Raw genomic sequence first — 27,450 nt, 5'->3', positions numbered from 1 at the left:
AATAACCACACACCAAGATTTCTTACCATGAGTACTTAAGTCTTTCTAGACTAGGAACAAATAAATGAATAAAGCTGTTGAAAAAGCAGAACATTGCTTTCATGTCAAGCAGGACATTAATACCAATCCAAGTGTCCTGGCTGTGTGGGAAGCCTTACTGTGCTTGGCCAAGTGAGCTTCATTTTTCCTATGACTCAGAACACTGCTAGCTTCATAATTTGCCCCTTGCACAAATCAGGCTGTAAGCTTTGGCAAGAAATGAAACAGTAAATTGCTTAATCGTGCAAATAGCATGATACCCACCCCCATTTTCATTAATTAGGACTTGATTTCTGGGGCCTTCAATCATGCTGTGAAGGCTCGCATATAAACTTAGGCTTTAAATGTATCCACAGGCCAAGCAGAAAAGGCTCAGCTTTTCTGAGTAACAGATTATCAGGTGGAAAGGCAGCAAAGTAAAATCAACAGCTCTAAAAAACCAGGTTGTTTAAATGACCTTCAAGTCCAACAGTGAATAGCTTAAATAGCTATGCTAAGCTTCAGGCTGCTGAGGTATGGCTAGGCTGTGAGGCTAAGCTGCCTCCATCACAAAAGGCAGATTATGTCACAGATTTTCCCCTGCGTTTTCTGCCTGTCTTAGCAGCCTTTATTTTATTATCTGAAGTAGATTATCCTATAACAGTATCTGCAGGACACAGACCTAAAGTAAAGAAAAAGCCCTCTGTCTCGCTGTTTAGAATTAATACAAAAACCAGGCACATCAGTCACTCATAATTAGAAGTCACTGAATAATTGCAATATAAATAGTACAGTTCTTTCAGGGCTCTTAAGTAATCAATTCTACAAGATCCAACAACCAAACACCTTGAAGTAGTGGCTCCCCTGTTCACAGGGTGACCAGAAATGACACTCAGAGTGTCACTACAACAACACTACAATTGTTAGCAGCTTCCAAATTTGCATATGAATAAAAACACCAAGAAGGATTATTACAATTGTCTATGGTCCAACAAACTGTTTAGTCATTTGTACTATTTCGCAGAGCTGATTCTTCCCAAAGTGCCAATCTGTGTCCCTGCAGGGGCCCTTTGGGACCAGATCCCCATGAGAAGTGCAGGGGTAGCAGGGATGTGCACCAGGGAAACAGCGGTTTGGGGATTACCGCGCCCTCCCTGCTCCTTCGCAGGGGCGATGGCCCATGGCCATGACAGAGGAACTGCCAAGGCGAGACACACCACTGCAGTCCTGACCCACGCCCCCACGCCAAACTGCCGGGAAGGAGGGCAGTGACCCTCCCCATTCCTAGACACTGGGCTCCAAGGCCCAGGTAGAAGTTTACGAAAGAGAGAATGCAAGACTCACAAACCGTCCTTACCCACAGCCGGGCTGTTGTGCCCACAGAGCTAGTGTAATCCAGTGACCAGCAGCCATATCGTCAGATCCCCCGAGTACCCCAATGGAGGAGGCAACTGCAGAACGCAGAGTCTACACTCCTTTGCTGTGGCTTTTGGAAACCTTGCCATCCTGTCATAGGCACGTGCTGGCCTCACGCTGATTCAGGGCTCTTGGATTTCTCAGCAAAAGGGAGATTTCTCCTACACTGAACCTCTGCTTACCTTAAGATTGCTGCATGGGAATATCCATTTCACTGAGTGGGTTGTTCTGTATTGTACACGTTATGTTGGTCTGCACCCTGCATTAAGTGTAGCAAAACCACAAAAGAGCAGAGCCAAGTTTAACGCAAAGCCACATTAATTGTATTTAACTTTTCCCCCAGACTAAAACAGACTGGAGTAAAATGTCTGTTTTTCCGTCAACAAACTGCTGGTCCAGACCCTGCCTTGGTATGCATCTGGAGGACAGAACTAGAACCAACTACAAGTTATTTCCTTTGGCCAGCATGCACCTTTCAAAGACACTGCTGTTGTCCTCATAAGCAGAATCACAGGGGAGCAATTTGTCAGAGAATCTCCAGTGCAGCTCACTCCGTGACTCGCATTTGTCAGATTCACAGTAGGAAAGAAACTTGGAGAGTCAAAAATGACACTACAAACTTCTGGGAAATTCCAGGTGACATCTCATGGTCTGCTTCAAGCCCACAGAGACCTCTCCTTTTGAGCCAAACCACACTGGCCCTAAAAGCAGGTACCAGAAAATTTTGTTCCTGCAACGTTCAAAGAACAATTTAGGAGGTGAATGGGAACCTGAGGCAACAGGCTACACCCTCACCTGAGATGCTGGATCAGACTAATGTACCTGATCCCAATATAATGTTGAGCACAATCTGACCTGTTACGATCTCACTGTAGAGATTTATTGTAATTTTGTGCTTGTACTCACTAAAGGGAAGAAAAATATTTTGAAGAGCGGGCAGAAAAAAAATCTGAGTCCATCTGTTACTACATCAAAGGGAAGTGAAACTGACCCAGCTTTCCAGCTTTCAATTTACAAACCTGAAGAAAAAGTTCTTCCATTTCGTAAAATTAGAGCTTCATGTATGCAGACCTTAGTCCTAAGCAGCCTTTTAATTTACATTAATGTAGGTTTTTCACTTAGCTGTTGTACCTTTGAGTAGCAGAGGTCAAATTCTGACTTCTCTCCCTAAGCACCTCTTCATGAGCACTCCTGAATCTCCTGCACGAAGCCTGTTTTTGCAAGGGAACCCTCTTAACTAATCAGCATTTCTCAGATGACTTGCATCCATTTGCACTTGTGATACAAAACATTTCCTGTTCACAGGAGCACTGCTCTTTATTTACAGTATTTTTATGCTCTGTTCCTCAACAATCAACTTAATACTCACAAACTCAAACATCCTCAGATTTCATTATCTCAAAATAGTACATGAAGTGATTTGCGCTCTCTTAATGAAACTGTTACTGACCCTACATTCTCTACTGCACATGGGGCACCAGATTTGCTCGTCTGGTTGCACAAAGCATCTCTGAATTGTCAGAAGCTGCTCTGCCCTTAAAGCCGGATCCACATTTCATGGGTGTTAGCCAGACAGCGTTTCATTAGGCAGTGACTGAAATCCTTGGGCCAGGCTTAGTGCAATCAGAGCTTTAGTCATTGTCCTGTTAGCCTGCTCTGTACTGAAGGTGAAACAGTTTGATGGGTTACTCCATTTGGTTAAAGTTACCTTAAATCCTTAATGCTTGGCTTGCTCACTTTCAAGAGGTAACAACAGGTGTCAGAAATACTGCAGTTTCCTTTGTATCTGTCTCAGTTCTTGGGGAACGTTTGGCCTTTGTGGAAGTGATGGTTACATGAGGCCATGGAACTTTTATCCTGACAGGAACTTTTCTGCAGCCCTGGCCAAGCACAATCCTTGGCTTGGAGTTAGCAAATTCAGGAAGAGACAGAATAATTTCAATGCCACTTATATTTGCTCATATAAGAGACTCTTCACTTACCCAAGATGAGCTGGGTTTCATCTGCTTTGTACAGACAGAACAGGAAAAGAAAGTATCATGAGCTATCTTCCCTGGCAACTTGCGAGGGCTGACCCTGCTTGAGCAGGGGGGTTGGACTAGATGATCTCCAGAGGTGCCTTCCCACCTCAAGTGTTCCATGACTCTGGGAAATAGTTTCCCATAAGCACAGGACTGCAAACAGTTGGAGAGCAACAAAGTTGGAGGGACAGGAAGAATTCTAAGAGGTAATATTTATCTGATTAACCAAAAAAGTTAGTTAGCATTGATTTTCAGAAGTTTGGAGAGTGCTAAGGCAGTCAAAGAGAAATAAACATCAAACCTGCCACAGTTCCTGTAGGTGGTGTTTTTTTTTCCTCTTAGTGACCATAACTACAGAGTTATCATCTCAGGTAGTATTGCTTAGATGAGAGTATTCCTTCATATTATTTATGTGCAGTTATAAATGCAGTAGTCTACAATGGGAAGATTTTGAAAACAACCTACAATAGGGTATTAAAAACATATTTGGAAGCCAGAAATGGGCATTCTGCAGCAAACAGTTAATCCATAATTATTCAGCATGGTTCCTGTTGAAAGTGTGGAATTAGGTACTTCAGAGTATTAACCACGTACGTCACTCATTTGGCAGAATAACATTTAGCTCGCTTGACAGTTCACATTAAAATTTGCCTGGAGTGCTCAAGAAGGTCCCAATCATCATTATGCACATACTTACAGTTACTCGTTACTCACCATATTGAATTAAAAAATGCAATCTGGGAAAAAAGCAATCTGATTGCTCCAGAAATTCTTAAAATTGCCAAATTCTCACTTACTAATGAGAAAGAGGTTAAACTTGATGACATGTTTAAATCAATCCAGTAGGTGAAAGGACTTAGTGTATTGACTACCTTGGGCACAAATAAATAAAAACACAGTTACTCAGTCACTGTCATAATTCTGTCCAGCAACACAAAGTAATGACATGATGTTTACATTATGCTGACATCACACAACATTTTGAAGGCAAGTGGTACACACACTGTATGCCCATATCGTGAAAACACTGTGCAGGCACATTATAACAAATTTTTTTTATCACATTGTGCTACGCTAATGCAATGGTATTTGATAATTTCTGTTTGAACAGTGGGAGACTTCCTCATTTGAACACACTTGAGGACAAAAGAAAAATTTAAGGATTTGGTTCTGTGTTAATATAAAATAGATCTGACTAAAACCTAAACCTGACCTGAATTCAGAGCTCTGATTTACCATCACTGGCATGATCTCCTTCTTACCGAGTTTTGTCCCTGCCCTTTGGTGACAGACCTCCAAACTAAATGCAAAGCAGCATGAGCTGTAACGGTTCCAGGTTTAATGTGGTAACCTATCTTTTTCTCCAGTTTTTTATTTAAACTTCATGTTATTTTAACAAAACTTAGGAGTTCATAAGCTGTGCTATTATTTTTTCCTTCCCAAAGTGATGCCATTAGTGAGTAAGTCAATGCAGTTTTGAGACTAATTTCAGAGTTTGAAAGCACTAAAAATGCATGCTGAAATGTAAAATGCATGCTGAATAAATCACTACAACTTTAACATAGCAAGAGCAACAAAGCTCCAAGGTTCGCAATCAGTGCAGTTCCCTGCTAAACAAATACAAAGTTAATATTGTAGTAACATCTAAATGACTTAAATGCATTCATCGGCTTTTTCACTTGATTGCTCTAGGCCTTTATGGACAGCCAGCTGAGAAGATAGGCCTGGCGTAACAGAGCTATCCCTGCATAATGAGTTTAATCACACTTTAAGAGAAAAGGAAAAAAAAAAAAAAGAATGAGGGCAAATGATTCACGAAATTTAGCAAGTATTTTTTAAAGCTATAAGGTTCTTTACCTTACAAAAACGTGTAAAAAAATCACCGATTTCATTAAAAGCATACACCCCTATTCCTATAGTGTAACCATCAGTGTTTTTTCTGTACATTCTAAAGTGAATTAATATTCAAAGAAGTACCAGCTGTGATTGCCACTTAGTTGACAGGTTCGTAGATTTAAGAGCCAAAGAGGACCATTAGGTTTTTTACTTTGATCTTCCATATGCTACAGGCTATATAGTTGCACCTGCTTACCTCTTAAGTCCAGTAACTTGTCTCACATTAAATCACAGTTTCCAGAATTTTATCAGCTTTGATGACTTCAACAGTTACTATCGCTGCTTCTTATGATGGCTAGTCATCTCCTCTGATAAGAATATGCACCGTTTTCCTAATTTGTATCCAACTGGCTTTAATTTCTAGCCACTGGTTCTTGAAACAATGTTAAATTAAAAGTCTCTAGTATCCCATATTTTCTGTTGGGGAAAAAACCTCTAGTCTATAAATACAACCAGGTTTAGATTGAACTCAGGTCTTGCTAAGAGCTAGTTTGATTGCTGATTTCAAATAAATCATCTGATAAACAGATCTTTTCTTGGCTTACAAATCAATGCACTTTTTTTTTCAGTTACTCATAAATATTCAATCAGGATCTTATGTAAGCAAATGATTTCTCATTTTCTCTCTGCTTTCTGATTGGACAAATGATGGTTAATGAACAGGAGAAAAAAAAAATCCCTGGTTCACAGAAACACACTGTGGATAGAATAATTCCGTAAATATTTCTGCAAATAACCCTACTCTGCAAGTCGTGAACAATACTAGAGAGAAACTAAGCTGAAACTGAATTGCTGATCAGAATTTGAATGAAAGTAATACAGCTCATGTAATTACAGAGGGAGTTAAATATGCTTTCATGGGGACTAAATTTGGTCCATGAATTCTAAATGAGCCAGAGGATGACTTCAATTAATGGAATGGCATAATAAAATTATCAATAAAACTGAATAAAGTGACTCTTCCATCTACTGTATTAACTACCTTCTCTAACAGTTACTCACATACTGTCAAGAATTTGAGAAACAAAAATCCAACCTTAAGAACTTTACCTCTGATGAAGTAACAAATGAGATAAACGTTCTTTTGAACGATGTTGTACTGAATTGACAACCATCCAACAATTACAACAACATATATCTCCAAGCGCTATACGTGTGTTCTGAATAACTGCTGGATTTACGCTGAATTTCTATTGCAAGCGACGATCAGTTTTAAAAACTGCCCGCTGATATGCCAATTTGCAATGAGACATCTTTTAAATACAGATAACTCTAGTAATTGCTACCTAATATGCAACTCTGATCTATTTGAAATTAATGCACTTACAAAATGTGAAATGCTCAAATAATATTAGATTATGAGACACTGCAGGTACCCAGTACAGCTGCTTTATTTCTCCAAACACGTTTATTAAAAACGTTTTCAACTTAGCAAAGGAAAGAAAGCCCTGTCCTTCCTTTTTGATTGTACTATACATTTTTGATAAAGTCAGCTGAAGTATGGAAATTTTTATATCTATTCCACCTAGCAGAGAAAGATTGTTAGTAGAATACAATGGGAAGTTAATTTCAAGTTAAAAAAATATTTCAGCTTGACACTAAAGTAGCCTATGGAATATCAGGGTACTGTGAGTATGTGGCCTCAGGACAGCCACTTCATACATTTTTGTTAAAAGAAAAAAAATACACGGACACTTGTGAAGGCCCAGTGAAGCGATTAACATATACGATGGAGCACACTTTGCACCAGTCACATCAGGCCAAGCCCAGAGCCAGCTCTCCAGGGCTGGGCTGTTGGCAGCAACGCTCTAGTACAAGCAAGACCTAAGACAAGTGGTTCTGCCCAGACACCAGACGCACGCCTCTGCATGGAGTAAAGCCGGCCGCAGGCTGCACACTACCTACGGCCCGTTAACCGGCTCCCAAGGCTGGGCGCTCTGCTGAGCCTCGTTGGGTGCGAGCACCACGCAGTGCAGTGCAGGAAGAGATCGCAAGGTGTTTACGGCCTTGGTAGCAACATGTCTGATGGCCTCAAGCCAGTGATTACCACTTCACTGATGCTGAGCTACAAGCCAGACTCCTTTCCAAAGATACGTGGCCCCTCTGCAGCAGTCCTCTACTACTTTCAGTGGCTCTAGTACCCACAGCGAGTAAACACTATTTAACATAATGCTGATTAAAGTGTTTCCAGTCAAACTCTAGAGACAGCAGATATATGTCCTTCTCCTCCTACATCAGTAACAAGCATACCAACGGTGGACAAGATAACCAGGAAAGATAACAATGATGCTAAAGTAGGATTTACTCATATAAAAAGGCAACAGAATTCAAGATGAAGAGGGTAATCCAAGGGCTGAGAGGCAAGCACAAAAATTAAAGCAATGCAGAAAACATGCATGGTAATGATAACATGACGCACAAAACATGAAGTGGAAATACTTCATAAATTATTGAAAAAAAAAATTCTGAGAAGAACTTTCTGTAATGTACAGCAATAACTAACCATTTTTTCTTTAAAAAAACCCAACACCATAACTCCCCAAAAGTCCCAAAACACAAAAGCAAACAAAGCCAAACTGAAAAAGCCCCAGATCTGTGAGTTGTACAACAGAGAAGAACAGAGGAGTTAATTTACTAACCCTGTTGTTTCTGTGCACCAGCATTCTTTGTGGTCGCCAGCATATTCTCTGTGCACTCCACAAGTTTGCATACTACTATTTTTTGCTGACATGATGCTTTATTCTTTTCTGCAGTAATGCGATGAAAACTAAGTTTGTAACCTGCCTAGACCTGACATCAGAATTTTTGCCAGTTGGAAGTTTCTATTATCTCAATGGAAATCCTGCTTTACTAGGCAAAAGCTTTACAACTGAATGTCTTTGACAGCATTTTCTGAGTGCCCTTCTGACATTACTTCTGATCAGCATTAGTAATCTTTCCTCCCATTAAAGGTCAATTTATGCTTCTGTATCTTTTCCTCATATCTTGTAATCTACGTAAAATTGCACCAGTGCCTTTGCTGTAAAATATTAAATAGCACAGGTACCTTAAAAGAACTCTTACCCATTCTCTGAGATGAGCATTTCCCTTTTATTTACAAGAATGGCTGAACAGATACAGTGCATTACAGACAACTGCTTTTATTCCTGTCATGTTTTGTGGTTAGGGGTTTTACTTGCTTTTTCAAACACGTCATTTGCAGCCCTAGCCAAGTTACCTTTGATTCTTCTTCTCCATCTATCTGCACAAAACAAGCAGTTATTTCTCAGTCAGAAACATGCTTATAAATTAGCTGATATTAATTAAAAAAGACCTTTTGGCTCTTAAGTTTTCAAGTAATTCAGGTTGTTAATGTTCTTTCTTCTGGTCCTGAATATTCATAACACTCTTAAAAGAATTGAGCTACTTTTTGAATTCTTGCTTTTTAACTTCAGCTCACGTCCTGGAACCTGAACGTCGAGATTACTACTTCAGCCAAATCACTTGTTTCAGCTTATAGTAGTATTTTCCTTTTTCTTTATTCATGCTCACCTTCAGCAGTGATCCTGTACACTAGGCAAGAATAAAGATTTCAAAAGCATCTAAGGCATTTCTAAGTCTTTAATTCTAGGCCATCCTACTAAAACAAAGGAAAAATCACTTTGAAACAAAAACATTTCTCCAAGAGTACATAAAAGCTATATGCTCCAAATGAGAAAATCAATGTCACTCTTAGGAAAAAAAAAAAAAAAAAATTGCTTTTCCACTATTTCATTTCACTATGGTTGGAGTTTCAATTCCAAGTGATCAGTTCTCACAGGTATACACAATGTTTTTACACTACATAGTTTCAAACGCAAAAATAAATAAACAACAATATCCATTCCATTATTTCCAAATTGAGGGATGCAGAAGATATTTCCTCTGATCCAGAATAATGCAGTTCTGCAGCTTGTGTTCTTTGCTTTTGTTTTTAATCAGTGAAGTGGAACACACCAAAGAGCTAGCCTAGGTCTGAAACCTGAAGAAGGACTGTTTATGCTCATTCTTTTGAATTCAAGTGAATTCGGCCAGATTCAAACTTGAGGAAAAAGAGGGTTTAAAAATTTTTTTTTTAAAAAAAAAAAAATATACGATTTGAAATTATATATTACAGTCTTCATCCACTATAGGTCCCCAAGAAGAAAGTGTTGCGCTGCCCGTGCTAGGCCAAGGAAGGACTGGTTGGTTTTAGAAACCTTTGAAAGATTTCTGTAGCTCCCTGATACACTTATATTCTAAAGAGGCTGCAGCTTTGAAAAAGTGTTTGCTGGATGTAGCTTCTCAGGCATACATCAGAAAAACTCTCTAATTTGTAAGGGATTGCAAAAAACTAACACCAGATTTTGCTTCCATTGCAAACAAGGTCACAGTTTCTATTAACTTTACAGTGATCAAAATCAGGATTTATGCACTGAAAAAAATTAACAGAAACATAAATAGCCTCCACAAACTACTCAGCAGGGATGTCTTATATAAGACATTAATTGCCACAGCAAGCAGGCCCTTTACAGAATATTTTTAAAATAAAAAATCAGAATTCATTAATACTTGTAACTATCCTTGCTAGGCAGTTTCACTTACTCTGTAACTTCTCTCTTCTGTCACTTGGACCTGTACTGAACTGAGCAACCTAGGTTTAAAAAAAAAAAAAAAAAAAAAAAAAAAAAAAAAAAAAAAAAAGCAAGCTATTCTAGTTTCAGAAGCATTTATGGTGGAAATACCCTTATTCCCAGGAAGCATGTACATACAGTTTGTGTTAGGCCCGGTGCTTAGATCATTCTACAAGGTTTAGTGAAAAAGACCAAGGAAAACAAGAAGCCTGACTGTGCTATGTCAGGTGCAGCCTCTGAAGAAGCTGAAGAGCAGCACAGCCCCCTGTCCCCTGTGCACGGACACCAAGAATCAGGCCAACCGGCCAAGCTGCCGCTCACTTGATGCAGCTGTTTCACTCTGTATGAATAATGACACACTCACTTTGGCTGTACAAAGACAGGAATGACGACTGTCTGCCGCATGGTGTGACTTTTCACTGCAGAGTATCTGGACCAACATGTAATTGGGTGGTTTGTACAGTTCAGTTTCTGTACAGGACTCTGTATGTGCCTGCATACATTAAATAATCATCGTAAACCAGGCAATTGCTAACTTCAGACCAATATGTTAGCATGTCCTTAGAAAGAAATGGCACTACACAGAGCAGATGTCAGATCAGACTGTCTTTTACACAGACATCGAATGTGTCTAACATTTACCTTGAAGACAAACATGAACATCAACCCTGAGTTTGCACGTGACTGACAGCTGTTAAAACAGCTGCTGTGCTCCTTCTTATTGCTTAAAAAAGACTCCATGACAATGTTTATTGTAGACATCTCATCTTCAGGGCAACGATTTTTCAAGTTTGAAGGGTCAGTCATTGATCCACATCAGCAGGTTTTGTTCTGTTCATCCTTATTCCCTGACAACCACTGAAACGTGCTGCTACAGCAGCTGTTAGACGTGGGGCCTTCTGTCTAACTGTTTCCTTGCACAGTCTCGGTTTGCAATGCTTATGTGTTTTACACACATACTTAAGAACACGGTCCTACTTCTAAATAACAAAAGACTTCTTGTTTTCTGAAATGTATATATTTCATAGTAGTTTCTTAGAATGCTGTATTTTTGGCTAGAACAATGATGATTTCACTATAGGTTCAGTTTTCAGCTGTAGAAGAAGGATACGTATTCATCCATAAGCCAGTTCTGGATCTGAGGTGTCACAGCTATACACTGTTCTTGAGCGACAGAAACTCCTTTTATCAAAAACTTTTCAGGACAGCAGCATGGTGGTGTTCTGTTGGCAGCAGTGAGACTGTCAAGGAAAAGCAGCTGCAGTATTCAGTATTTCCATGATTTTTTTTTTTTTTTTTAATCAAGTGGGAAGTTGTCATGGAAAGACTGATATGTCATAAATGATAAAATCACATTTTGTCTGTTAATTTCTCCTTCTAAAATGGTCTCTAATGCTTCTTGGTCAGCATACTTCACAGACAGAAAGCCACTCCTAAGAAGGCTCCTGTTGTGCTTCCAGATTCCCCTAACTCTCATTCTGATAAAGCATGGGGTCCTTTTCCCAGCCTTCCTTGGCACTGAAAATGGTCCAATACAACATTAATTTCATTAGGCACAGAAATCTAGAGAAAATTTTTAACACTGCAACAGATTTATTAAAATTAAGGCTCTGTTAAAATATAATTTTGAGATGTTTATATTTGTAATGTCTTGATAACCATAAGATCACACTAAATCTGTTCTATTGTACATGAGTAATTTAGACATCTCTAAACAGACAGATTCTCACACACACACACACACACAATTATTTGCAAAGTAGTTTTACTTCTTTTGATAAGTGTCTGCTGAACATCTATGAATTTCTCCTCTCCTGTGTTTTACAGATTGGACTAAGAACCATATGGTGTTTGTGGTCAACCTAGTAGTTTTTTACTGGAACATGAATTCCCTCAGTGATAGCCATTTTCAGTCATATATATTCTTGGTTACAAATTAACAAGTATTGTTTATGAACAACCACCATGCTAAGAAGCTTCACTGAAGAAAAAATGTTTTTTACAAAAATACGTATAAATAACATTTTAAAAGGAGCACTCATGACTTGTACAAAGAGTTTTTAGAAGTTCACGGAAGTTTTTGTAACTGCCATTTCCAGTACTTTGCACACTGTGCTTAGAATACAACATTAAGCTTTCAGGTCAGAGTATTACACAGCGTAACCTGGCATAGCTCTACCTGTTGGCATGAATTCCTTTCGTTGCCTTCAGCGGAGATGCAGTAAGTCACACCAGACAGGGCTGTAGTCATTGGTTTCCGAGAGTCAGTCTTGCAGTCTCTTGCAAGAATATGAAAGGATATGAATGGGTGTCCCTTCTCACCTGCATTTCTTTTCTAGTAATTCTCCCAGTATAGTCTTCTGACCCTGGTCCTCAACTTGAATTCCTCAAAATCTAACTGGTTTGTATTGACTTTCACATCCCTGGGTGAGCTTTGTGGCTTAACTGCTTATAAATTGAGAAATACATGAGCCAGAAGCTATTGAACAAGGGAACACAGAACTGCCCATTGTCCCCTCAATCACAAGCACTTTTCAAGGTAAGTCTGCACTTAAAATACCACTTCATAGACTGATGGCACTTATTATACAATAGTTAAAAGTCTCTAATAACGTGGTCTTTCATTCTCAGCAAAGAATCTTCCAAATTATCACTCGGGGGTAGTTTTAATGCAAGTGACACGCTGTCATCAGTCTGCCTTCAAGATTACAGGCCTGGTTAAACAGCAGTCTTCAACAGCAACAAACATCCAGGCCCAGGTGGGGCCGGAATTAAGAACAGAATGCAGTCAGGCCTGGGGCATGTACTTACTCCAGCTATAAGCAACCGTCTTTACTATGCAGAATAGGGGCACTGCTGAAAATGGACCTTTTAAGGCCTAAATGGATGGCTTAATTCTAGCTTTGCTTCAACAACTTCAAGAATTAAAACAGCACCTTTATCCTTTTCTGCATGAACCACTTAAAAAAAAGCAAAACCCCCACAACCTCACATGAACTTTATGTTTTGTACTGTTTTGCTGCTACTATTCTTCTGTCTTCCCTTCTTTTCTTTACATTTATGCCCTCCCACTTTCTCCTTTACTGCCAGTCCACCTCATGTCCCAATTTTCCCGTTTCCCTCTATCATCACACTGAAGGAGGGCTGCTTCCTCACACCCCCCAGCTGGCTCCAGCGTAGTCCCTTTGGCCAGAACCAACTGTGGGCTGTTGTGCTTTGCCTCTGAGCTGTCCTCATGCAATTAAAGCAACGTGATTTCTACCACCGCTGAACGGTGTAGTAGGAACCTATTTTAACTGCCGTTGTTAACTATTTTACCATATTGCATTTACTATGGTCGCAATTTTAATAGTTGAGCTGCAGAAGTCAGTTTTGTTCCGCTGTTTCAAAGCAGCAGCAGCAATGCACAGCAGAAGGGGCTTGATACGACAGGCTAAAACATATGCTAAAAGCCCCTTCCAAGCAGTTGACCACCAGCACACCAAAGTACCAAAACCACCTTATGGCCTTGATTCATGCATATCTAATAGCTGCCCGTCCCCACGGTGACTACAAGAAGTAGTATCAGATGCTGAGATGTGACGCCGATGTTCTTGCTGACGAGTCTGGGGAGTTGCACCAACACACCCTGTATGTTGCTGTTGGGACTAATAACAACAGTGTTGATTTTGGACAGTCAGTGACTAAAGGCAGAAATGGAAGGACGTGATGCTTAGGAAGCAATATGCTCTGGCAGCAGAACTGGGGAAGGATGAGCAACTTAGAAAGTTACACTGTTCAGATGCTATCACTTAGAAAGACAAAGAAGTTAACAACAGAACCTATAATTAACTGGGCAACATTTTGTAATGAAACAATTCTTACTAAAGTAATAGCAAGTCTTCCCTTAAACTCATGGGAACGCATCATTGTGGGAACAACACCCATTTTGTTTTCTTCACTGGTTGAACATGCGAGTTGCTCTACTCAGTGGATGGTATCAAACCCCTGAAGTGTCCGGGCTCATGGGCACCAGGACAAAATACATCTACCTTGGGAAGCACTGTCTGAAGCCAGGAGGGTACAAAAACCAATTGCAGATTCTAGTTTTTCAAGTGCCCTGTCTTCTCAAACCAAGCCAAATACCCTGCTGTGAGAAATTCTTTCTCAGTAGTAGTATCAGAGGACTAAGGAAACAGACAGATGATGCTCTGATTTTCCATTCCATCCTAGTATTTAACCACATGTAAGATTTGCATCATTTTCTCTATTTCTAGTACAGTACTAGAAAATAACCACAGTTATAAAGAGCTCTAAGATACTAGCAGGAATGAATTACAAATATGCTGTTGTTAGTTGCAGTAGACATATGGAGTGGATTGCAGAAAGGTTGAGGAATCTGAATCTTAGAAGTCTTACCATCACTAATTGTGATGTCTATTTAAAATAAAACTGAAGCACTGCAGGGAAAATTATTTCTGATAATGTCATTGCAATATTTAAGGATATTTCCTTGCCATTTTCTATTGCTTTTAATTATGAAGCTACACATGATGTTCTCAATATTGTGTGTAAAAAATGGAGCATGGATTTTTAATGTCAGGTACCCAATTCCCTTTCTGTTGACTTCAGTGATTTCCTTCTTGTATAAAATATGCTAAAAGGAAACTGTAGGCGTACATAAATTCTGAAACTGTTACCTTATGTCAAACACCTCATCTAAGCCATCTCCCTTGCAAAAAGATGAAAAATCAAAAACATCTGAAAAAGGTTAGTCGGGGGGAGGAGGCTGTTACCCCATTTAGAAGAGAGGCTATAGCAGTAACTAAGAGCAGCAACTTAAACTGCGCACAAGGGAATGCCTCCCGATAGCCAGATATTAACGCACATCTAGGTGCAACTGTACAAAGCCATCCATGTTGGCAGCTCTAACGCTGTAAATGGTGTAACTGCAATGGTAAAACTTTGCACCAGAGCTAAGAATGGCATCGCCAAAACCCTCGGTCATACAAGCAGTCCTGAATTGGGGAACTAATCTTTTTGACTAACCTGTTTTGGCAAGGACTGCCAGGTGGGAAAAATAACCCCCTTTATAGAGCATTTCACCACCACTAGAATAAAATTAGTATCTTGCTAGTATCTTTTGTGGTTACTGGCACATTCACCAAGATTAAAAGGAGTCTTTTTTTCAAATATTTCCAATATGCTAGAGGAAACGTAAGTGGCTGCAGCTCTGCTTAAGCAAGAGATGCAACATATGCAATGGAAATCTTGAAGTATGCCAGATAATGTTTGTTAGTGCTTTCCCTGTTAATACCCTAATCCCTAATATAGAGCAAGTCTACTCAGCTTTTAAAGAAAGTTCTCACTCATTACTGGGATCTTGCTTAAATATGGGCCTTTTTGGGGGTTGTTTTTAACACCATTAGTTACCAAATTAAATGCATAGTAATGGAAGGAGACACAACATTATAATTATGAAAGGAGCAGAATCTCGTCAAGAAAACTTGCCTCTTTTCCCTTTGTCATGTATTTGCTGCTATCTCATTTATACAGAGCTTCAGCTGACATTCAAAGGCAGTTCTCGATCTGGTGAATACTGAACTGTGCTAATTGAAGTGACTTTTTTTGCTGTTGTTGTTGTTTCTATCTTAACTATAATTAAAATTTCTAATTGGAATTTACAGCCGTGCCTGTAGTGTGTTGTTATCACAGATGATATGCCAGAAGAGAGTTATGATGCTCTCCCAGAAAATGAAGAATAATGGCTCTGGCTCACAGGCAGATTGCACAGTTCCTTAGCGAACACTGAGAACTAGCTTAAAAACCTCCTGGAGGCGAACAGTAGTTACCACATAATTATGTGACAAATAAGCCACAGCCCATGCAGTGAGCAAGTCTGATGGATGGGATTTTCAGATCTTTTTGTCTTCATCATTCATAATTTACTCAAGCATGATGGCACTAGTGATCAATATTAAAGGGCCTCCATGAAGGAAGCCAGCACAGAACACAGTTGCAGCATGTGTAACTTGGCCAGGAAATACAGAATACTATCTGCATTTCACCAGACTCACGTGTCCCGCTCACTGTGAGATGCATGTACAGAGGACAAGACTCCCTTGTCTCTCCGTGTTTATATTCCATGGCTGAAACCACATCCATAACTTAAAAGTGGAACACAATAGGGTCCTTTTGAGGAAGCAAATATAAAAGGTAGTTGGAGAAAAAAAAAATACTCAAACTGGAGGGATTTTTCAGTTTCTCCACTCACTCCCACAAACATCTATTTCCTTTGTGTCATTTTTGCTTATGTTATTTTACGGAGTTCGGTAATCTGCCCATCTGTCTTTGACAAGCATGTTCTAGGCCACATAACGTTTTTACCATCAAGATTCGCCTAGAAACACTTTCACCTGTGCCCCTATACTTAGCCACTTTGGAGAGATACAATGTCTTAACCCTCTTGTCTGCCAAGTTAATAAAACCAGCTGCTGTGTAATGAAATAGAAAGGTTGGGGTAATTCAAGGTTTTGGCACTAACCAGAGCAACAAGAAAACAGCAGAGAAAGAAGAAAAAGGAGCCTTAGAAGAAGGGCTTCCAAAAGAACAGGGTTTGAAATTTGACACAGCTGTATGGCGTGAAGAGGGTGGCTGTACATTTCAGATTTGTGAAAATGAGACAGTACATAAGTCAAAAAGCTGTTCATTCAGATAACGTGTATATAAACTGTGAGCATACATATGTATGTATGCAATGTGTTTTAAAATGCACTTTCATTCATATGACATGCACAGTTACAGATGAAAAATGAAAATGTGGGTCAGTGCTGACTCTTGTATTCCTTAAATTCTTCCAAAATGAATAAACAAACCTCACTGTCAAAGTGCTAATATACCAGTGATTCTCAATGTATTGCAGAAACAATGTTCTGGCTTTATAAAAGAGATACCAAAAAGCTTACGGAGGTATTGTTGCAAGAATACAGTGACAGGTACAAGATGGTTCCTCCTACACAGCCTAGCAAGAGCAGCATCAATATCAGAGATTAGACTAACCTGTGGTGTCATTCCATGGCAGATATACATGATCGGGATATTCTCTGTGTCTGGCCCTTGATCAAGGCACAAATCACTTTTCAGGGAATTCTGCAGCTAAAATAAACAGAAAGAAAAAGAAATCAAACAAGCCTTACATGAGGAAAAGACGGTGTGATTACTTTCTTTTCTTTGCAATAAAATCATATGTAGTTGAGCAAGGAAATAAGCAAAATTAAAAATACTTGTTGCAGTGAAAACATTGAAAAGAGAGCACTTGGAATAAATTCTTCCTTGTAAATAATTTGACATCACTGGTTTCAACAATGTTATAAAAGGTTTCAGGGAAGGTAGATTTCAAAAAGCCTTCAGAGATAGCAATAATTCTTGTTATACATTTTAAAAATACTAAGTCTAATGAGTCTCTGGTATACACTATATACAAAAGACAATTTTTTTTAAGAGTGCAGCTAGCTGAGCAGCATGGATGGAGTTCCAAACACAGGAGAAAGCCCTGCAATGAAACAGCTTTTTCCAGGAGAGTCTTCTGATTTCTGGAAATAATCCAAAAAGTCCTTTCTGCTGACACTTGGAGACTTCTGGCCAATTGGTATGCACTAGCTCTACTTTGCATTATTCCAGGCTAAGCCACGAACAGCAATCTAGCTATGAACAGACTGCAAAGTACTTGGCCCTGTTCATCACAGGGCCCTATATATAAGCTTTGCAATGCTGAGGCAGAATTTTCTTAAAGTGAAGTGCTAAATTAATGAGCACAGATAGCTGGAAGGTCTTTTTGAGTGTGAGGCCAAAGATGTGGACTGCATACCCATGGGCATGCATAAAGGTGCTCAGTGCTATAAGGGAAGTTCAGAGAACATTAAAGAATTGTCTGATGGAGGGAGCAAAGAGGTGATGTGGTTTGCAACCATCTGTGATTAACTGAGCAGCCCTGTCAGTTGTGTACAGGGGGCTCCTTTGAGGAAGACAAATCGATATGCTTAGAAAGGAAGTCTAGAAGTGCACTACTATGTACTAAGTGTGGAAAAGCCAGAGACTGAAGCCAGGCAGTGAATAAAATCACAACCGTGAACTCATCTCTATAAGATTTCCAACTCTAAACGTAACTCTAAATTCAGTAATAAACAGGACAAATCTCAACATAAAAGGGAAAACATGCATTAGGTATCAGGACTGGCCTTATTCTTACCTGCAAGCCTCGAGAATTAAAAAGTTTAAAAGTTTCCTCTCTCAAACCTTTGTTATTTCTTAGGCATAAACATAACCATGACCGTGACTCTAAAATCAGATGTTAGGCATTACCCTCTACCCAAAACAATGATAAATACCAGCCTTATTAATTCATGCCTAGATCCACCACCGCCTTCAGCTTTTCAAAACCTCTTTCACCAACTCAGATTCTAATACTAGTCCTAGTCCTAATGTTACAACATTTTCCACAACCATCTCCAGAATAAAGGAAGCAAAAAAAAAAAAAAAAATCATCTGTCTTGACCAACATCAGCATGTGACTTAGCTGAGAGGGCTGACCCAGCAGTAAAATAGATACAAAGATCTGAGAGTCCGACCTTAACCCTAACAGCAGCTGTGGTGATGAGGTGTTACAGCAAAAGAGATGAAACGGTGTGTTCCTTTTCACACCAGTCCTCTTCTTACAAACCTTGTAAAATGAGCTAGCTCCTCGGACTTAATTTCTCAAGCTCTTACCCCAGTCACAACTCTACAATAACTTAAAATACCTGTAGAGAAATGACCCCTACAGAAAACAGTCTAATTTAATTACAGGAATCAATTTTTGTGAATATGATGCCAGATAGAGAATGTAAAAAGGACGTCCTAGCTCTACTAGCTTCCTGTGGGTCCATACTAACTTGCCACGCTCGTCTTCCGTGTCAGGCACGCCTGACATTTCTACAGGCCAGAACTGCCCCCGCTTTAATTAGCACAGAACAACTCAAGAGTGTTTTCGACATAGACAAGTGTACTACTGTCACCCAAGTAATGATGATGATGATCCCAAAATACAGGCATTTGAGGTCATGAATTAAGGTTTGGCTACAGTATTAAGAAGCTTGCAGCTGGAATACTGAGCCTGTTTTGTTAATTCAGCTGCTGCCACAAACCTTCCAGCTGACAGCTCCAGTGTGTCTAAAAAATCATGCCTTGAGTATCTCTGAGTAGAATGCAATCCACGAAACAAATGAAAAATCAGGGAGGAGGGTAACATTCAGAATAACCTTGGCATAAACTACAGCAGAGCAGCTGTCTCTGTCAACTATCCAGTCTTAACAAATTACTTAACTAGGGACTTGAAGATTATCTGACTCTTCTACTTAGAGCCATGCATTGTCTTTGTGAATTACTTCCGCTATTACACCCTTCTCCCCCACCTTTTAAGAATGGGAAGTGTAAAAAAGATCCTTACCACCCCATAGGCGACAGTATCTGAATACATCCTCATTTCTGGATACACGCTGACGAGATACCACCTGAAAGTCTTGCACTGGAGCTTTTTCCTCAAGGCCTTCCTCTCAGAAATATCACCAATATCAATTCCGGAGTCCTGCACATAAAACAAAGGACAAAAGAAGCAGGAAAGACATCAGTGATACACTTCTGTGTAAACTATCATCCAGCATCTCCCTCATTGCAAAGACAATTATGACCTATGATAATTATCAGCTTTTGGTTGTGGAGCGAGTCTGCTCCCCACACGCACGCCGTAAGGGCCCCATTAAATCGGACAGGGGTCACCATGGCGGGGTCTCTTCCAGAGCCTGCTTTGGTCATTGGAGCCACTCCTGCTGACTTTGGTGGGGTTCAGCGCTGACTTGCAAGGAGGATCACTGTTCTCCAGTTCCCTGGCACTTTCCAGATCCAGCAGTAATTGGCAGGAAGTAGCAAGTTGCCCTAGAAACAACTTTATTGCTTGTGTCCCACTGCGGCCTAATCATTAATATATGACACTTTCTGGCCAGTTCTGAAGCCTGGGTTTACTGCTTCCCTGCAAAGAGCAGAAGCCGTGCTCACCTTTCTGAAATAGCACTTACTAAATTTCTCTTGTAATGTAAAAAGAGAAGTTGATATTTTTGTTAAAAGCAATTGCAAAATATTTTCTCCCCTAATTTTTATTCTCCTTTACAATTTCTAGCTAACCTAATTTGTACTTACTGTAAGAGCAGAGGATAAAGCGTGAGTTTTGTAAAGGTCCTGTATATAAAAATCAATAATTTATCACGTTAAAATCACACAGTGGAATTTTTTAGAGAGGGATCTAAGCATAAATTCATGGCTGTGTTTGACAGGAAGTAAAAATGAGACATTTTGCTCCACACTGTGCTCTAGCACTTCTGCCTCAAACAAAACACAGTATAAATAATTTTCATAGGGAAATCCTATAATCTATCTACTTAAACAGCAGCCTTTACTGGGCCATAAGTGCCTGAAAGACTTTGTCAGCCACCAGATACGATTTAAAAATAGCATTGGAAGCACTGAATATTCTTAGTTACACATCAAAAAGGTATCTTTCTAAGTATCTAGGTTTCTGAGCAGCTGAAGCAACAACTGCTTCTTACATCCTGAAGTACTGAATTAATGAATTAATCTGGAACAAGTCTATTTTACTATGGAAGCATTTTCTAACCAAAGTAAAATTGATTTCCACATTAGCAAAGTATACTAAAAAGTAGGAAACTGAGGTCTGGCATAAACAGGCATAACTCAGATTAATCCTCAAAAATGATGGCTCTCCTCCCCTTAAGCCCTACATCATTCATAAGACTTTATGTGGAACTACTCCTTAAGTGATGCTTTTTTCCTGACACTCCTAGCAAGTGACTGGACAGAGGAACGTGCTGTAGGCTGCTCTAAGACAACCAACCAATCCCATGGACAAATCCTGCATGTCCACGTCCCATGGACAGGAGGGAAAAGGAGGATGCCAGCACACAGACATTCCACTGCCAGCACTAACCAGGCTTCCTAGGATCAGGTACTAAATTGGTCCAGTGCATCCCAGCTCCTTTCACATGCAACCCTACAGGCACCAACGCTTGTTTCCTCACGGTTTACTGTGTAAGGTAAGAGTGAGCATCTGGTGCCTCAGTAATCACATCCTCCCATGCAGCTGGAGAACAGCTCGCTTGTAGCACACTGGCTCTATCACCAGCAACAATAAAGTGTGTTCCCCAAAGCTGAGAACATGCTGGGAGGGGAAAAAAGTGAAAAACAAACCCCAAAACATAAGGGAGCATACATGGAGAGCACAGTTCTTGCTTCTGAGACTTGAAAAAAACTTTCCTTTGGGTTTTAAGTGCTTTTCTGAATCTATTTATCTAAGTAGTTATGATGCAGGAATCACCCTGGTATCTGAGATCCCCGTTTGAAACCCTTGGTATTTCAGATCCACCCACAGAGATCCCAAGGCGGCAGTCACAGCACACTGCCAAGTGACTCTTAACTCCTTTAGATTATTAGCTCTCAAAGACTAAACCCTTTAGAAACATCTGGCTACGGGGCTTCTCAGAGATCTGGGAATTGTTCCATGGAAAAAAACAGGTCCTGTGGTTAACATTTTAGAATAACATATTTCATGGAAAGGCCGACTGTTTTAACTGAATACATTTCTATTACCTACACAGCCCATTACCAGTGCACTGGTTCATCAGCTTCCAGACAGAGAATTACTCCTGCAGTCAGCCACTTGCGTACCAGTATTTGGCCATGCTATCTGTCTGTCCTCTCCGCATGTTTCTCACAATGACATCTCAACGTCTTTTTGCTTAAGCTGAAACTAGGTTTGATTTGAAAATTGCCCCTCTTTGGTCTTTCACCTTTCATTTGATTTTGAGGTAAGCAAAGATGAAACAGAATATTGCCGTCCAATCTGATATCCAAGTTTGATCTAATCCATCCCAGCCTTTCTCATCCACCATTTCTTTGCTCCCTGCCTACTGCAAGTCTGTATCGGAAGTGTCCCACAAGGGTTAAATTATTTTTTAGGTTGCTGCTTTACACTGAATACTCGCTCTTTCTGCTAATGTTTCTATACCAAGCAGAGCCTGCATTGCTTCTAACCTTTTGATGTAAAAAAATAAAAAAGGATTCCCACTAACGATGTAGGTTTTCCTTGGACTGACTAATTCAATGGCAATGCTTGGGACTATAATTTTGTACTGTGTTTTCCTCTTTCCCTTAAAAAGGTCAAAGGCTTTCCTTAAACATGCACCTGCTTCCTACTGCTCTAGAGTCAGTTCAGTACTTAACAAAGTTTAGCATGGGAAAGAAAAAGGAATTCCCAGGTCATTGGAGCTCTTCCCCTGATTCTCGGCAGCAGGCCTCGCATGATGAACACAAAGATGCTTAGAACAGCTTCAAATTACACAACTGATTGGGGATACTCGAGCACATGTCACGCTGTCAGACAAAACAGAGCCCCAACACTGTTAAGTCCTTCCCTATTTTCCACGTGGCAAAAGACAGAAGCTGGGTGAACACTTGAATGTACCCAGCTGTAAGTCACAGACGCCATCTGACAGGAAAACCTTCTGATGGTCACATAGGTGCCACACTGTCTCTGAACATCCTGTAGCAATTACTAGGCAACGACCAGAATCCAGCTTTACAAGCCTGTTACAACTGTGAAAACTAAGCTGTTTCCCAGTATATTTTAAATAAGTATGAGGGCATGTGTGTGTTTATTTGGTTTTCTGCAGTGGTGAGAAATACAAATGAAGGTTCTTTGTGCTACAGGTTCTGTACATACATACTGATAGATTTCTCCCAACAACAGAGGCATCTCGTTACATTGCAGGAGAGGCTACCACCATTAAAAGCTGATTTAGTGCTTGCCATTTCCAGCTTTTAACTCTGCACTACGGTTTGACAGCAGTAGCCTTTGTGAAGATGAAGAGAGTATAATCTACATTGCAATTTATTCAAGCAGTTCAGTGCAATGATTAGTACATTTGTGGTGGGAAAATGACTGGAGATTGAAGTAGTAAGAAAACTCGTTATTCCTCTTCAAGACTATACAAAACATCAGTTTTAGCAGTACAACATCTACCATGAAAACACCTTGATGCACTTTGTGACCTGAAGAAACTGGTTCAATCCACTCACTGCATTTATTTTTCCTTTGTTTAATAACATGTATTTTTTTCCTTTAATAAATGAGTTTTAAAATTTATTATAACAGGCTTATTTTTTTCTGATCTATCGGCACAGTCGAGACTGTGTTATTATTACTTGTTAAATTTCCATTTAAAAATAATAATAATGACTTATCTTCATATTCTTTACGAAACTGATTTCCAAATTGCATTGAGATCTCAACTTTTCACAAGATTAGGCACCACCACCATAATTTCTGGATGAATATTATGCAAATACGTGTATACTACTGTATATCCTGTCTAGCAAAAGGGACTTCTGAGTTTTGTGCTAATGCTATGTTTGCAAGTCAAAAAATGAAATGTAATCAATCAATGAAGATCAACCAATCTTTAGGAAAATAACAATAAAAATAGAAATTTAGATCTATCAGGCTAATCACAAATAAAATTCATTTGAAATTGTTTTGATGTAAAAAAGTGACCCTATCTTCTAGAAATGTCTTCATTCTTGTATGCACTGCTGTGCAGCTACTCAAAACAGGGACACTTAAAGGGTAGCTTGGATTCTGTGAGCATGGGACTAAGGTCCTTTCCCTATACGAGGTCATAAAGGATTTTTTTCCTAGCACTTCCATGGTATATTATGTGGCTAATTCTGCAACCTAAAAACAGGACAATGACTTCCCCACTTTGCCAAAATGATCTAGTTTTTAACCATGAGAGATAAAGGAAACTATTGAAACCAGCTGAGTCAACATCAGTATTCATATATCTAGCTAGGTTTTGGTTTCTAACCTTTTTTCCTTATTAAAGGCGAAGTACGGCATTTTATTTAATGGCAGCAAAATGAGTTTCTCTGAACAGCTGCAAAATCACTCAGACAAATTTTAAAAGAAAAAACAAACTGTCCAAGTTCATTTAAGTCTAGAATACTTGCTTTTTCTATACTGATGATAACTGCACTCTAAATCAAAGAAACAACCTATTCTGCATGGATCCTGCAAATTTTTCAGAACAGGTACAGTTGCCCTTTCTCAGATCACTATAGCTCTTAACAGTTCACAGCCAAAATACCATTGACTACAGAGATGAGGAACAACTGCAGTCAGACATCAAACTGAACTCTCAGGTTAGCTGTCCAACATTATCTTTTCAATATAATGGACCAGCCATTGCTCATCTGTGGAAAAGAAATCTGGACAAGAAGGCCAAAAGGGAGTTGCAGCTAGATTCTACAGTTTGTCATGACGTCCACCTTACTCTGATGTGAAATGATTCAAGAGTGAAACACTCACACTTGAATCAATAGATGTTAACACCCTTTGGCCCCTGGCAGAATTCCCCTCACAAATGTGGCAGAATTATAGCTCTCTGTGATAGTAAATGAGAGATTCAAATTCAAAATAAGGTGTGTAATATGGATTTGATGCTGCTGTTTTCCACATTTCTGCAGCTACTAGATTAAAATCTCCATGAAGAGTCATCAGCGAGAATGATGAACTTGATAATTTGTAAGGATAATTTGAAGATAAAGAAATTATTCTAGAATAAGACACAATATATTTTTTTATATAAGTGTGTATGTATAGGCATATCTTATACCTATATATAAGACATAAATACATATATATGTGTACGCAAATAACAAAATCCTAGCAGAAAAATAAAAATTCAGAGTAGGAACCAAACCTAAAAGGATCTAAAGCCAAAGACTGCAAACACTGGACTCACCTCCTGGGGTATGTTCCATGCCATATAGACATGGCTCTTAAATTCATCCATCCAGACTTCAGCCACCCTTAGTGCATTTCTCCGGACATGAGCAGTTAGATCTTCTGTGTATGGTTTATGTGCTCTTTCAATGTGGGCAATCCTGGAGCAAGGCAGAACCTCAACACTTCCTCCACATTGCCATACCTAGGAGAAAAAAAAGACATTCTGCTAGTGAGAGCTCCCTACACCACTGCTGTCTTTTAATAAATAGACTGAAATTGTTTTATTGTTATGAAGGAGAGTAACTATGCGGAACTTATTTGACTATATAGAGGGGGGTTTTAGACAGTTGTAAGAGGAGAGAGTTATTACACCTTGCCTTACCATGAATTATCAGTACTACTTAACCTTATGGTAGAATCATTACATTACGAGTAGCCTCTCACCACAGTCATCCTGGATCAATTTAGCTGTTCTCAAGATTAATAAAATCATTTATAGGGAATCCAAAACAATAGCATCTGGGTTCAAGTTTTAATGCCTTGAAGGCATTTCTGTTAAGACTGTGCACAGTCGATCTCAGTGCGTACATGCTCTATTCAGAATCTTGAACTAGGCAGCCTTACGTAAAAGGGAAACTAAGCAAATAAACTTTTTAAAATCACTAAAGCTTCAGGTTCTAGGAAGACTAGGAATATAAATCCATCTTGTGCTTTGTTTTAAGCATAGCTCAGAAAGGACCAGGTTTATTTCTTTCGAGAGGGAGTGATTAAGACTGCCTGGTGAAAATGTACTGTGAACAACTTCAACACAGACTACTCTCAAAAATGGTAATACATTTATAATGTAGGTTACTGTACCTGCTCCAGTGCGTTTCAGTTTTGCCCACTACCACAGCTGAGCTAACATCCATAATGTTGAACCTAAGTTTTACGTTTATTTCTGCTTTTGTCTCTTTCTGCTTTTAGCAAAAGAGACAACTACTTTGGCAGTCTTGACAATCAGTGAAGTACTTACTTGAATTATTTTACATGGAAGCTCTTTTTCTGTGTATCTTGTATTATTGTAAACTTCCTAACAAGATCAAGGCGTCCCGCTCATAATGGTCACGTGGATGCAGCTCAGGTGAAAACCCAGACGTACTCTGTTTGATCCTGCTGAACAAGTACCTCGGTGTCCCAGAGGCATGCGTACTCACTGAGAAGTGACGGAATTTACCTTACAGTCCTGCTAGCAGAGATTGCCGAGGCTTGGTATCCCATACCAAGAGAGCAAAATATGACACCAAGCGTGCTCCTTCCTTATGCAACTAATCCAGGAGAGACTATATTCTGGTCTCCCTCCTGGTGGCCAGGGATGTGGGTTGGCAGAACACCATGTTCTGGAGCTGATCTCAGACCCCTCAGGTCTGTCCATCCTATAGTCATATGCTCTGCTAAGGAGGCACTTTGTTCAGTCATTCATTTTATAAATTTAGACATCTGGCTTGAATACAGCATTTAGGCATTTGGCAGCTCCTGAGACCAGAAAATGTGGCGTGGGTTCAGTGTTTACAAAGCCTTTTCTGAACAAGTGCCTAATTGCATTCAGCATATGCTGGGAAAAGAGATAGAGCCTTGGTTTTCAGAGCGCTCTGGAAGATGAGCTATCCCGTAAACCTGCTGCACAGTAGAGAAGGGAGCTGAACAGACTTCAGCATGTCTCTGTGTTCAGAACTTAGAAACCCGTAAGAATAAATAAACATAACCACTACCAACATCCAAGCAAAACTGAGATGATCATAAATATTTTTAAACAAATAGGCAATTGATCTGGCACAAAAATAAATAATCTGGAAACAGCATTTGCGTCCTTTCTTTCTAGATGTCATATACAGTGAGCAATCCAGTTTAATGATCTAACAAAAATAATAGTTTGTCAAACATCTAATTCTAAATGGTTTGACTACACTTCCTAATAAAGATTAAATGTGAAATATCACCAGGCTTTGCTCACACAATGCCTGCTTTCAGTCCAGCCCGTTTCTCAGCACGGCATTGACATCCAGCTATAAATTGATTCAGAGTTACTCACTGCACACTGTTTAAATTAGTATCATAAAAGACAAGGAAGATGTAGAGATGGTCATAACTTAGCCTAGGACACGACAATTCACATACTGCGTGTGCTGCCTCATCTTTGCTCATTTTAACTACGAATGGCCTTGATCCAAGTCCAACATGTGAACACCAAATCTTTTGTGGGATTTTTAGAGCTGGGTCTGAATACCATCTTGACAACAAGCTGAGCCAAAAATTCACAACCTATAATAAGCTGAATTTCCAAGTAATTTTCTAGGATCTGAAAATCTGAAAAGCAGACTCATCTATAATTTTAGTACTGATTCAGTAATCAGTAAAATCTAATTTGACTTTATAATGAAGTCATATGTGTTTTCAAAAAACATCCTGAGATGACAAGTCTTTAATATAGTTTGTAAATAACACCCACTACCTGAATAAACACCAATTAATCATACCTGGAGGCCACTCCTTTCTCTCAGACACTGTCAGTCTTTGTTCTATTTCCAAACACTAATTAATTACTCTGCAAGAACAATGG

At 39.5% G+C, this 27,450-nt stretch overlaps 1 protein-coding gene and 1 long non-coding RNA gene across 23 annotated transcripts in view; one reads left to right on the top strand and one right to left on the bottom strand.

Annotated features, from left to right (window-relative positions):
- Positions 1–27,450, bottom strand: part of GALNT18 (polypeptide N-acetylgalactosaminyltransferase 18) — a 328,712-nt gene that overhangs the window by 33,542 nt on the left and 267,720 nt on the right. For all 7 annotated transcript variants that reach the window (XM_056353154.1, XM_056353156.1, XM_056353153.1 and 4 more), the window contains 3 exons: positions 24,868–25,053; positions 19,446–19,583; positions 17,021–17,116 (listed from right to left, as the gene is read on the bottom strand). In XM_056353154.1, the coding sequence (XP_056209129.1) occupies positions 17,021–17,116; positions 19,446–19,583; positions 24,868–25,053 (420 nt within the window). The remainder of the gene's footprint in view (positions 1–17,020; positions 17,117–19,445; positions 19,584–24,867; positions 25,054–27,450) is intronic.
- LOC130155679 (uncharacterized) overlaps positions 1–27,450 on the top strand; it is a 316,598-nt gene that overhangs the window by 282,355 nt on the left and 6,793 nt on the right. The window contains exon 21 of one of the 16 annotated variants that reach the window (XR_008824177.1): positions 20,854–23,168. The exons of the other annotated variants lie outside the window; for them this stretch is intronic. This is a non-coding gene — a long non-coding RNA (uncharacterized LOC130155679). Of the gene's footprint in view, positions 1–20,853; positions 23,169–27,450 lie in introns of those variants that run through there. 16 annotated transcript variants of the gene reach the window in all.

Source organism: Falco biarmicus, chromosome 10 (genome assembly GCF_023638135.1).
Source record: "Falco biarmicus isolate bFalBia1 chromosome 10, bFalBia1.pri, whole genome shotgun sequence".
Classification (NCBI taxonomy): Eukaryota; Metazoa; Chordata; class Aves; order Falconiformes; family Falconidae; genus Falco; species Falco biarmicus.
Note: the sequence above shows the minus strand (reverse complement) of the source record. Positions and strands in the feature narration are given on the sequence as shown.